At 42.5% G+C, this 14,129-nt stretch overlaps 1 protein-coding gene across 7 annotated transcripts in view; it reads right to left on the minus strand.

The window, feature by feature from the left end:
• Positions 1-13,859, minus strand: part of LOC148027951 (uncharacterized) — a 51,803-nt gene extending 37,944 nt beyond the window's left edge. For 5 of the 7 annotated variants that reach the window (XM_087689645.1, XM_087689644.1, XM_087689640.1 and 2 more), the window contains exon 1: positions 10,787-13,859. In XM_087689645.1, coding sequence (XP_087545771.1) covers positions 11,843-12,568 — 726 coding nt within the window. In that variant the 5' untranslated portion in view covers positions 12,569-13,859 and the 3' untranslated portion in view covers positions 10,787-11,842. The remainder of the gene's footprint in view (positions 1-10,786) is intronic. The other 2 variants (XM_087689642.1, XM_087689641.1) reach the window with 2 other exon arrangements.
• Between the last annotated feature and the right edge of the window lie 270 nt (positions 13,860-14,129).

The raw sequence follows: 14,129 nt of genomic DNA on the forward strand, positions 1-14,129 counted from the left end.
GATCAACCAATTGGTTGGTGAAATTCACCTCATCCCAAAAATCTATATCAAAGACATACACATTATATAACACAGCAGTAGCAGTGGCAGCCCCAATCCAATTTCATGCTCATCATTAGCAAATAGCTCCCTAATTGCACCTTTGCAATAGTACAATCGACCAATCATAAGAAAGTTATATGCAAATTGTGTATCCGAGTATTTGAGAAGTTATTTGTCACTTCTCTTGCGAAACTCAGCATGCAAGTACTGATGATTACATATAAATGTGACAATCTTGTTCCCTTTCGCAACAAGAGATGCAATCCATGGTAAGTCCCCAATATCCTTCAACAAGTTATTCAAGCAATGCGCCATGCATGGACTAAAGGTGATATATGGATACATTGCTATTAAAATGTTTCCTGCTGCCCTATTTGTAGGTTCACCATATGCCACAAATTACACTACATTTTCTACCCCAACAACCTGCACTGCCTCGCACCACTTGGATGCCAATACATCTGCACTCTTTCCAGTCTCTCAAGCATCATGACTACTAATGAAGTATACATCCCCACGAGAATATGCGACAACACCATGTATGGACCTATGGGGTGTGTCACTCAATCCATCTGCTATCAATGTCACTCCATTTCTTGCCCATTGATTGCGAATATTTAATGTTGCAATCTCTATGGCTGCTTTCTCCTTCTGAAGTAATGTAGTCCTGATAGTTTCTGATGATGGGGGCTTATATATGTGTCCATACTCTACAATCTTTGTCACCATATTTAAAAAATAAGGTGACCTGACTGATTTGAATGCAATATGGTTATGGTAGAAAAAGCACGCCACTGTTGCATCTATTTCCTCTTTTTTCTTTGGTTCCCATAAAGTGTGCAACAAACTCTGTCTAACACCACGACCTACTGCTACTGATGGGCCCACAAGAAGGCTACATAGCCACTAATCCTAGTGGTCTTCTGCATGAAGCACCATGCCCTACTGGCCTTGGAGTCCATGTTATTGGACCCACTACTATGTTTGGCATCCTTCTCGCATGTGGATTCCCCATAGAAGTGGCTATGCAGTCAAGTAACTCTTGCCTTTTCTCAATTCATACACTGGTGCAAAAATGCACCTCTTTCCCCCCCTCATGTAGGAGATGGGCTCTCACTTTAGCATAAGAGCAAAGTTTGCATTTCCAAGGGCAAGCCTCTCCACCTCTCAATGGCACCCCTGCATCTACCTCATCTCACCGTGACCAAGTAGTGCTTCAACTTCGTCCAGTTGTTGACGAAGTACCTACTGAGGATGATGAAGATCCCATAGATGTCAATACTGCCATCTATATAAAAGGACAAATAATCATTAAAGTTCAATGAAATTGCAGAAATTTGCAGCCAAAATTTCAACATGCATGTGTTAAATGTTTGCTAAAAATGCCCGAACTTTGGTGCTACTTCAGCTTGCATTCCTTTTACTAAAATTGCCACAAATTTGGGGCATTCCAACCTGCATTCCCTTTCTGAAAATGCCCCAAAATTTGGCACATTTTCAGCTCCCAAATTTGGGGCAATGACTGATTCAAAATGCCCCAAATTTGGGGGCTGTTTCAGATCTTGGGATCCCAATGCCCGAAATTTGGGGACATTGCAGTCAAATTTGGGCCCCAATCCTTGTTGAGAAAGCCCCAAATTTTGGGGCAACTGTCAACAACTGATCCAAAATGCCCCAAATTTGGAGGAGATTGCAGCCTGAATCATAGATGCTTTAAATTGGGGCAAAATTGCAAATCCTTGTTGAACCACCCCTAAATTTGGGGCAAGCCTCAAGGAGTCAAGAGTCAAGACCGATCTAGATTCTGAAGTGCGAACGAGAGAGAGAGAGAGTCCTCACCTGATCACCAGCAATAGGGGCAAAACGTGGACTAGAGGCGCGACCTTGGACAGCAAGCGGAAGTCGGGGCCAGGCAAGTGGCAATCGAGGTGGCAATTGGAGTGGACGAGTCACGACACGCAGGCGGCAGTCGGGGCAGACGAGTCACAACAGGCAAGCGAGAGTCAAGGCAGGAGTTGGGGTGGACAATCACGCAAGCGGAAGTTGGGACACAAGGCTAATTTGTCTCCCAAAAAAATAATTTCACCAACTAATAATTAAATTGGCAAGGCTGATTTGTCTCCCAAGTACCCTTCAACAATTATTGACCCTTAAACCGGCATTCATTAATTAATTAATGCCTAGCCTCTAATTTCACCACGAACATTAGTGGCCAATAAATTTGTTTAGGCCCAAATCTAACACCGGATACCACCTAGTATTGTCAAACATAGCTTATTGCAACTTTTTCCTTTGGCACCAACTAATATCTCGGGATCCTAGGTCCCACATGATGAAATAATTGACTTGCACCTCACATGTGCAAGTCACCTTTTCACATTTGATTAACTTTTAATCAAATGCTAAAAGCAAAGCTTTTAAATTTTACATCCTCGTGACATTTTCAACCCCATCCTTGGTAAAGAACACAACTCGACCAGCTAGCAAAACTGGTATATTCAAAGTAAGTTCACAACTGGCTATGAAACAAGGACTACCTTGTCAACATGTGTAAGGTTTAGGCCTTTGTAAATGTTAAAAGGAACTGAAGCAATGCTTTGAATCTTAGCCATGGAATTCTTACCACACTATACATACACACTTGCGAGCCCCTATGTGATGAAGATATCACAATTTGATGTCACGTTATGTGGCACACACTCAATTGGATGGCTGCAAAGAAGGGCACAAAAGGCCTTTACTAGCTACATAGTGTGATCAACTGGCAGGTCATAGATTATGGACCAACACTCATCGTGAGAGAGATCAAGTGGCACAAATGTGCTTGAGGTTCAAAGCCAATAGAAGGTCCAAAGGACCACTCAAAGCACCCTTCAAGAGTCCCGAAAGGTGCTCGCTAAGGGGGGTTGTCTGTACAACACATTACTACTGGGTCTCCACTGATGGTTGTGGGCACCTAAGGTTGAGGTTGGGTTGGGTAAGGTGCAGGAGTGTAACCCCTTTTCCTCCACCATGGAGGACAGCATTGCTGTCTCTTGGTGGGCTAGAAATCTAATTGGTATTGTGATGGAAGGATTGGCTACCCTTTTCTTGTCTAGCCTTGACACCACATTCCACATCCCCATCAGTTCTTTTAAGGAATAGAATGCCAATTAGTTCAATTTAATTGTGGATCTGATAGTGTTTGAGAAAGAGGACATGTCCTTCTTGGGACTTGCCTTCCATTCAGTAGAGGATTCGCTACTCCCTCTTATGAGCTTCAAACTCTCCCCAAGGCAAGCATTCACTCAATAATCCAATGGAGTTAGCTCCTCATCCTCATCCTTCTTTATATTTGTGTCCCTCTCCTTTATTCCATCCCCAATTGCCCTCTGCATTAGCCACCAACACTAATTTGCGAATGGGTTGCTGCACAGACTTCAATACATGTATCAAGTGCATTGTACACATGATCTAATAACATGTGAAAGTACAGTGTAAGCCTGAGAGTCTGGGCATACATGTTTTAGGGGATGTGAAGTGCTGCAAACAGCAGTTCTGAGATCACTGGAGGCAACCTGGCTGCCACATGGCAGATCAGACCTGTGCACATTACCTAATGCGGTTGCTGCTCCTGCCTGCCTGTCAACATAGCATCCAACCACATTTTGAGCTCTTAGCTTTTGTCTGATTTTTTCAGGGGCAACCTTGGTCATATGTGCTTACCCCGTCTGATTTTGTCAGACAATCTTGGTCATATGTGCTTACCTCACAGTGGCTTACTTTCCAAACACTTTTAACCAGTAGCAGTGATTTACCTTCTATCACATGCACTTCTGGCACTTGGGTCACAATGGCATGACTATTCAATAGGAAGTGCTACACTAACACAATCCAAGCTAGATTATGTACATCAGAAAAGAATACTTGAGCACCATGAGCCACCCACTTTTTAATCAGTCCATGGATGTAGCCTGACTGGATTAGCCGCATCAGAGCTGAATAGTTGAGCAGCATAAGCCATCCAATTTTTAATCCCCGTACATGGATGTAGCCCAACCGGAAGACAAGGTGTATGAAAGATTATGTTTTCATAATCTCACCTCTGGCTGTACACTGCCCAACAATAATACTGCACTTTCTGCAGTGAATACAGGATTTCACTCTGTCAAGTTGTCTAATGGTTGTACCTGCTCCTGTGCAAGTTTGGCAAATTCTGGCTGTCCATGATTCTGTTTGATCAGCAAAACAAAAAAGTTCTGCACTTTCAGTCACTATAGAGACACAATTTAACAGGTGAACTCATCCACCAAATTGTCCACTGTTCTCCAACATCTAAAGACACAAGCACCGTGGCACCCACAATGATGGACTTCCCCTTGCTTGTACAACTATCTTCTGGCTTACATGAACCAATGATTATTTCACCACAAGCAACCGCAAGTTTCTTGAGTTGCCCATCAAACCTTGAATCCTTACCAACTCCATTTATTGATTGCATGCAAAATGCTTTGAGAGTGCAAACTCTTACAAGCACGACTAAAGAGCTAAGACCAAAGCCTCGCAAATGTCCATATGCAACCGACTAGGCCACACTCATGGAACCTTTCAACCAATCTTGATTCTCACAATGGAGACCTACCAGCACCATGCTAGTGCTATGTGGTCACAGGAGGGTATCATTCCTTTCTTGCTCATTTGTATCCTTCCTCCTCCCATGCCTTTGCAATTACAATCAAAGAAAGGTACATCTAGAGGTTTCTCTAAATGAGTCTCTCTAGACCCACTCTATCACGAGGACGTGAAATTTTATTGCTTTGCTTAGCATTTGATTAAAAGTTAATCAAATGTGCAAATGTGACTTGCACATGTGAGGTGCGAGTGAATTGTTTTACAGTGTGGGACCGAGGACCCCGAGATATTAGTTGGTGCCAAAGGCAAAAGTTGTAACAAGTTATGTCTGACAAGCACTAGGTACCCTACATTAGATTTGGGCCTAGACCAATTTAGTGGCCATTAATGCTAGTGGTGACATTAGAGACTAGGCATTAATCAAATAATTAATGCCAGTCTAAGAATCAATAACTACTTAGGGATACTTGGAAGATAAGTTGGTCTATCCAATTTGATTATTGACTAGTGAAATTAATTTTCTAAGCACTAGAATAGTTATTAAATTAATTTTCTAAATTAAATAATCTGAAAATTAATTTATTAAGATGGATAATGCTAGAAAATGGGATTGGAAGGCTACCACTTGGTAAAACTTGCTTGTGCAGATGGAAAAAACGTTTTTGGGGGCTGGTGGAAGTCTATTCTAGCCATTGTGAGAGAGAAGGAGGCTGTTAGAGAGCAAAGAGATGCTATTGATGTGATTTGCAGCCACCAGGACCAACCCTACAACATGTGACAACAGTCTAGAGCCTCTAAGAGTAGGTGACAACAGCCTAAGGTCCTTGTGCATGTGACAATATACAAGAGGAGGCAGCAGTCTTTCTGGTAGTCCTAAGCTACAGGTGGCACCTCCCATAGCTATTTGAGCAACGCATCACTAGTTTTGTAGCGTTTTTCAAGATTTAACTCTCAAATTTTTCTCTCAATAGCATTCTCTCTCATCCCCCAACCATCTCTCAAGTTATCTCAACAAAATCCAATCATCTAAGTCATCAGAGGTGGAGATACTGGAAAATCTCTACGATAAACCCTAATTTATAGCAAACATTAGGGTTTCATAGTCACCTCAAGATGCGCGCACAAAACTAGGGCCTAGGACTTGAATTCCAGCAACAGCTGCAATTGAGAAATTTCAAAGAGATTCAACAAGGCTAGCCAGTCAATATCAGATTTGGGCCAACCGCCATTCAAACCACGAGACAAATTGGTTTGGAGGTTTGCTGGTCAAATTTGATAGCAAGGGACACATGGATTAGCAGAGAAGGTCAAAGGATCTAAGTTGTACTCCATACATTTGCAATAGAAATTAAAAAAATACCACAAGGGGTGACAATTTTGGGGCCAACAGGCTATCCATCAAGATTAAAGTGGTAACATTTGCATTTTCAATTTATGTTTATACTTGCTATAATTACTATTGATTAATCAGCTCATTACCACTCTCCTTGGAAGAGAGGCTGGTTTCATGGTTCCATCGCCAAGATACCATCAATTTCCTTGACTTGGTGGGCCCAAGGCACCCAATTGAAGGTCAAAAGCTTTGCTTTGGTACTAAAATTATATTCACTTAAGCATTATAGCAAGAATGTCTTCAGATAGTGAGATGGGATCAAGCAAAAATGATGCCTCTCAATCTGAAAATTCACAAAGTGCTAGGACAAATGCAATGCCTGATCTTGGACAAGGCACACACCATAGACAGCAAGCTAATATTGTTGGTTTAGACCAAAATGTGGGTCCTTCTAGACCTTAAGAAGCCAATGATCAAAAAGAGCAAGAGGAATTTAATGACCAATTTAAAGATTAGCTAAGGACAACAACTACAATGTTTATGCAATTGGCTAATGATCCTCAATTCATGCACTTTTTGTACCCCTTAAAAGAGGCCAGCAAAGGCAAGAAGAGCAGATCGTCTTGAAGAATTTCAGGTCAGCAAGATGCACCGAAGGAAGAGCCAATACAACAACATGAGATTTCAAATTTGAGCAGTGAGCATAAGCAAATGATGCTAGTGGGGCAATTGATGCATATGCAAGGCCAACTTGGAAGTGCCAATCTAATGCTTTTTGGACAACAAGGCATGTATGCAACGATGGGGCAGCAAGGGTACTTTGGTGGTGGCACTAGTTTCCATGCTATGGTGGGTCACGGACCACATATAGGGATGTACATCACAACTCCTTATGATATACAACAACCAATACTTGGTGTGCAAGGCCCAACGTATCCAAGTATGGCTGGTGATATACATAACCCTATGTATAGCAATGTTAGCATGATATTGGGGCACAAGGTGGCAAGATTGGCAATGCATATATGCACCCCACTGTATGGTATTAATGCCGGTCATGCAAATCCTTCGTGTATTAGTAATGGTACTCTTAGCATAGTGGAGACTAGAGGGGGTTACTAGTGGTTCCTTTGTGGTTTCATCTTCCTTTGAAGCCTTGTTCCTCTACTAGCATGGAGACTTCCCCTCCCAAGGCACATCTTCAAGCTGCTCTTGATGCTACCCTACCAGCCGCTTCTCCCTAGCTCTTCTAGTTGAAATGCCTCATCTTCATCCTTCTTCATGTTTCTCAGCACCACACAGACCAATATTAGGCTTCTCCTCCTTCGGCATTAGCACTTGCTGTACCACTAAGCACCCTTCTCACATCAGATCCTGAGCTATCTCCACTACCGGTACAGACCCCTACACCGTTTTCCTTCATCATCAACACCCTTGCAGGTGCTTGAGTACATACAATCTGTTTTGTGATTTATGAGCCAACCACCCCTTTTCCTCCATTGGGTACAAAATCATCAAGCACCAAATAAGTCTTTGTAGGTCCCAATAGGCCACTAGGCAACTAATGAGCACCCTTTGTCTATGCCTTGGCCTCTCTACAGTGCCCCTTTGGACTCCTAAGGCAATCTAACCATCGCCTCTATGGTCTTGGTAGGTTCTCGGCAACCAACATGCACCCCTTGACCGATGCTCTAGCTACTTTGTGGTGGGGACATATTGCGTCATATAGGGGGTGAGCTATGCTTGCAATCCCTCCTAGTTCCAGTTTTGGGTTTGAGAGGGGGTGGTAAACTAAAAAAGGAGCATTTCACATTAACACTTAATCAGCTCATTTAAACAGTCCCCAAAACTCCAACTTTATGCTAAAAATGAGTTTTTGTGTCCCCTAAGCAAACTTCCACAATTTGGTTGGTTCCTCATCTATTAATAGATGGTGTGCTCAATCACTTGGCAACTCAGTTCATTCAATTTAGCCTCCCCCATCCAATCTTCTTCACAATGGCTACCAGCTTCTCCATCTACTACTGCCACCTATCTTCTACAGCCTCCAGTCTTGTCTTAGCCCGGCCTTCTAGAGGTGCCTATCTACTGCATTCTGCTCCAACAATCTGATGTCAGCATTCAGCCCATCTGCACAACTTGATCAGATTGCATTTCTGTTGTCCATAGCCAGGTGATAAACTGTTGATCACAACCACGCTTTGGATCGCTTACTCAACTGTCCCAGCTCCTGATTGGCTGTTCCCTGCTGCCCTGTCCATTCAGTCTTGGCAGACAGCTGTGCTCAATGCAAACCCTAGCATATCTTCACAAGGGCTAGGTGTTACATCCTTGGACATCCGGATGGGCACTAGTAGCATTGGTCATAGTGGTTATGAAGTGACTTAGTGCATATGCATGCACTAAGGACACTTCTGGGTTAGGGCAAGAAAGCCCTATTTATAGGACTCAAAGCCATATTGTGCACATTATTGTGTGATTACCACTCTTGGACTCTTGGACCATAGGCCAACACATCCATACACCGAGATGGTGTGGGTTGGTGGTATGGGACGCCAACTCTTGGGAAATGGTCATGACCCAATGTGCTACTTGCTCCCATGCTCGAGGGTGAGCTCGTTCGGCTCTCTTGCTAGGAGGTGAGTCTGATGTCCAATCCTTGTATGTTCTTGGAAATTGGCTTGTGTCGTCTCTCGTGTTCAAGTTGGATCCTAGGTGGGCATTTCACTAGGGCAGTGAAGGAGTTCTATAAATAGGACTTCTTAATTGCCCTAGCCCTAGGACATTGACCACTCACCATTTGGTCACCAAGTGTGAATGTGTCCTAGAAATGGGGCAATTAAGTAGTTCTATTAATGTGAATGCATCTTGGACCTGCTAGGAGCTTGGGCCAATTATTCTATTGGTCCTACACTCAATGATGAGCTTGTTCCACTCTACAGCTGAGAGGTGAGTCTGCTGTCTATCATTTTATGGGTCTCTTTATGCTTGTATAGCTTGTGCCATGTCATGTGTTATGGGGGCTTTACATTGATATCAAAACACTACACAGGAGTCTAATGTCCGTCTTCATATTTCTCTATATGCTTATATGGCTTGTGCCATGTTATATGTGTAGGTTGGACATCTATGGGGCATTACCCCAATTGTCCTGGTCAAGGTCTATACACAATCTCCTATCCTACTGAGCAAGCCATTAGACCAAACTTGAGAAGTTACCATATCCAGCTTCCAGGTCTAGAGTACCCCCTCGGCTATTGTACCATACTCCTACCTCCTTGAAGTTCCCAAAACCTAGGCCTTTGTAGTTCTATAGAAAATCCAAAAAAGCAAACACGCTCACCAACAATGATGCAATCTATACAAAAGACCTTTGCACATAAAGATGTGTCTTCTCAATTGCGATCTCAAGAGATTGTTGAAGAGAAGGTATTATCTTCAATTCTCTTGAACCAAAACTAGAACCCCCAGTTGAGAAACCCTTCACCCGCAGTTTGCGTTTTTGTGTTTCTGCGTTTTGCGTTTAGGATTTGCAGCCCCAAAAAGGGGGGCCATCCTAGACTAATTGTGCCTATTTATAGGCCACTCTCTCATTCATTCCTTACGACTGATTCATTCAGTTCATCACCTCTTCTCTCTAGCCTCTCCACTACCCTCACACCCCTTCAGAAGGACATTGCGGTTCGTGGTTCGTGGCTGTCTTCATCATCTTCCTTGTGCAACGGCACCCTTGTTCCCTTGTATCACATTCACTCCATGATTCAGATCTTCATCATTCCATTCATCAAAGTTTCTTCTCTCTTCTCTTCTCTTCTCCATGTTTGCTGAGTTCATTCCGTGTTCCTCCCCGCCAACCCTACTGTCTCGCTGGTACGTCATCTTTTGACACCCCCTGATGCAAGCAAAGCATGTTTGATCTTCACGCTTATATAATTGCTACTACAAATTCATGTCAAAGCTCCTCCCAAGATCTTTGGCTGCTATTGCCCTGCAATAAGGGGACACTTGCTACTATGGTCCTACGATAAGTACTTCTCTCTAATCCCAACATTATTCTCTAGGCTCCATACCTAGAAAGAGGTTTCATTCAATGGGTTGTGGCTTTGCATCTCCTCCCAAATAAAATTCCTAGTGTATCTCTTTACCCTAATCAATAGATGATCAAGATAAGGGCCAAGAAGAAGGCACAGAAAGATCGGTTAGCAACCACCACAAGAATTTTCTTCTGGTTCAATAGACAAGCTTCTACCTGATGCTTAAAAGAAAGGGGGCTAGCCGTTGCTCTTATGAGAAATAAATAGACATAATCGTGGTTGTCTCAATGCTTAGTTTCCAATTCACAGCAGCATGCATTCCCTCACATAAATTCTCCAAACTCTCTTGGACATCAAGTAATGAATTAGGCTAGAATTGTCAATAGCACCTTCGACCCTTAAGCAATAAGGAGGTCTCAAATAACTCGAAAACTCCAAAAAAAGTGCATCGGGAATCTTGAGCAAAGATAATTTCAAATTTGTGGTGGTCAAAAAGACCTGTTCCAATCCCAGTCAATGTCTTGATTTACTTGGAAAGGTGGTGGGCTGTGAGTTATCACTTTAGTGGCTGAGAAGCAGACACTACCACTGTTGGGAGACTGAAAAATCAATGTTGGACAATCCAATTATATATGCCTCAACATGACACCAGTAACAAAAATTCAAAAGATGAAAACTTTACTGCAAAATCTAACCAGTCTCTGTTCTTACAGCTGTAAAGTATCAATGATAGGGTATTTACTGGAGGAATACCAAACAGGCCTACCTCATGAGTTCACTATGATTGAACTGCCTTTGCAAATTACATGTGCCAACAACCTTCCACAGATTTTTGAGCGCCACTCTTTGTGGTAGTTAGTAACAACCATTCCCAAATGTAGCCTTCACTGTCAGGGAACCTGGATAAAAAACAATGCCTTGGGAATTGATTCAAAATCTGCCTTGAGAAAAACAAGATAATGATTGCATTAGGAACACCACACTTCTCAACTGAGACAGAAAACAAATGTTTGTTGACATATACCAGGCCCTCCGCCGTCGGGGACAAGAGCCATGCTGGATTGAGGTGTTCAGAGATTGCACACATGACAACCATGCCTTACACAACGCTTGATAGGAAAACGCATACAGTTTATTACCTTTTGAAGGGAGAGACATATGCTTGGAAAGGAAACACACATGAAGCTTGTTATATATGACATTCCGAGAGGTAAACACTTTTTGCAGCAGCAAGATAGATATTGTAGCTCTAGTAAGTGCTGATAGATAAACACATTGCTCGAATTTTGCTTCATCTACACCATCTTGAGTGCAGCCTCTGAAATACATCAGATCTGGATCATGTTGTCTACAAACTTTACCACATAGTATTGAAATACTAATTTACAGCTATCCAGGAATGTACGATTCAACTAAGCCTCGATGAACAACAAAAGAAGCATGTGACTTTCTGCACCTGTTCAACGAAAGCTTGAGCCAAAACATACATTCATCAGTGTACTTGCTAGAAACTTACATGTGCCAACCCAAATGACGAGAAAACATGAAAATGTACCAGGCTGTAAGGATAGATAAGCTGCCAGGCCATGGAGGAAACACATCATAGTGTTTGACAAACACATCAACCATTACCAAAGCTCTTCCAAAGAGCAGTTGTCATGATCATTTCCTACTAGTCGCACATAATTTAGACAAAAACATTATTTAAGAATCGATACTGCTTAAATTCTCAATTATTCACAGCTACCTCAACCATACACCATTTTCTTACAACACAAAACATCTATCAAGGACATCATCCCCAAACACCCCAAAAAAGGAATCAGCTTCTAATAGAACCTTCTTGTTCATTTTTACCATCTTTTACATTTCGTTTATGCTGACCACTCATGAATTCAGAAAACTTCTCTTCAAGAGCTTTGACCCTGTCTATAAGAATAATCTCAGACTTTCTTAACCTTCCAATTTCTAATTCCAGCAAAGAGGTCCTATCCTTCTCTGTCTGTACCATCCTCAAAAGATCAAGCACAAGTGTATCCAAATTTTCCTGCTTGCTTTGGGTAAGAATTGTATTTCGCATCAGAATATCAATAGGAGTATGGCTAGAAGTGGTATCTCTCCTAGATTCAACGCTTCTAACCTCTAATGTTTGAACTCTGTCTTTCAAAAACCTCTCTTGTATCTGCAAAATTCTGATCTCATTTTCCAAATGCAATGTTTTCTCTCTCTCCATCTGCACCACCCGTTGCAACTCTATGACCGTAGCTTCCAAAGCATCACATTTATCAGAATACTGTACATGCTGCATCAATTCATTGGTGGAGGGTGAATTGTAAAAAGATGATGAGCTCTTCTTGTATGAATCTGTTTTAACTTTACTGATCACGTCTGCTTTCTTATTACTCCATCGAAGCAATGTACTTCCAATAGGGAAAAAGTATGGGAAGAAGATGACAACAGCTGCACTGATCAAAAAGAGATAAATCAGGTAATTGGAGGATGGTGCTGGCTGCAAAGCATCAGATCCCCTTGAGACATCTCTGTTCATTTTCTCAGCCACATAGGTGCTGAAGCAGGCAGCAAACAGCCAGCAAGGGCCACACCAGGATGTTGATGGCTAGAAAGAGTAGCCGTTGCAGAAGACAACCTGTTAGTTACTCATCATTAATCGAAGAAGATTCCGGTGCGCGATGCACATTATTCTACAAAGAAAAGCTCCAAACAGGCCAACAGAGCACCCCACAATGTGCTCGTTAAGAAGCTTGATCTGTTCAAATACCCAAGCTTGATGCCACACCTGGTATTGGCTGTAGGAGAATATATCACCACAACTCTGCTCAATGCCGTATGCACTACTTTGCCACACAAAATTCTCTTACTTAGCTCACAATGTCATGTGTGTCCGAAATGGTGGATTAAATTCAGCCTCAGAGACTGGTCCACTCACATTACCAAGTACAAGCACGGCCCACAAGGCGCAATACAGTACAATTGATGTGCAAAGAAGCGCTTTAAGGACCGCAATTGCAATGTATTTGTAAATTGCCCCTGCTAGCTGTTAGAAGTTGCGAGTAGGAAAGGAAAGTTAAGAAACAGGGGAGAGGCAGGAGTTAGAACGGGGCTTTGTGGCACTTACATATAAAAAATATGGGGCAACCCAACCCACTAGTGAAAAGACAAATTTTGAAAGGAGATACGTTGAGAGCAGGGAAAGACCCAAGTCACCCAACGAACACAAATACGCGCAAAAGCCACCGCCGCGAATGTAAGCGCCGGCACTATAGTAGTTCGGTTACGCAGTGAAAGACGGTATCTAAAGAAAAGAAAGGGGTCTGGGGTCTCTCTCTCACACGCACATTAATGGATACATCGCTAAAGAACAGGGTATATCTTAGGAAAAAGGGTAGGCTCTCTCCCTCTCTCTCACACGGACGGAAAACAGCCGGGAAACATGGCGAGTATTTCACGAAAAGGATTTTTGACACGGGGTTGTATGTGGGTGCCGTGTGACACAGTGTAACAATCAGACAATGTGAGAAGATTGTGTGCAAGTTTATTTTAGGAAGAAAGGCATGGGATTTTAATTACAGCTGGAAGGAATGGCGGATCAGGTGAGAAGAACAGAGTTTGAGGTAGCAAAGGAGACATATACAGACACAGAAAAAGAGGAGGGAGAGAGAGAGCCTTGAAATATAAAACACGATAATGTCTCTCTCTCTCTCTCTCTCTTCCCCCCTCTCCTCGTCTCTTTCTGTGTCTCTGTGTCGATCATCGTGCATCGCGAGTACACGCCGCAACAGTGGACTTTTCCCAACCATGTTGCGTCTCTCGACTCTGGAGTCCCCGACACTCGCGCACACGTGTTGAATTTCTTTTGAAAAATAACTTGGACCGGCCTTTCTTATGGAAACACCGTTGAGTTTTAGTCACTTTGCCTGAAGCGATATCGCACGGTAACTTCCCTCAACAATCCATTTCTTATCTTTCTTTCTCCTCTTGTTCCTCTCTCATCTTTTTTTCTCATTTTTTTTTTCTCTGTTTTTATTTTTTTTATTTACTCTCTCTCTCTTTCACTCTTCAAATTTCTTATATTTAATTCTCTCTTTTTC

This window comes from Lygodium microphyllum, chromosome 12, assembly GCF_053477565.2.
Source record: "Lygodium microphyllum isolate KBCC chromosome 12, Lygodium_microphyllum_v1.1.10, whole genome shotgun sequence".
Classification (NCBI taxonomy): Eukaryota; Viridiplantae; Streptophyta; class Polypodiopsida; order Schizaeales; family Lygodiaceae; genus Lygodium; species Lygodium microphyllum.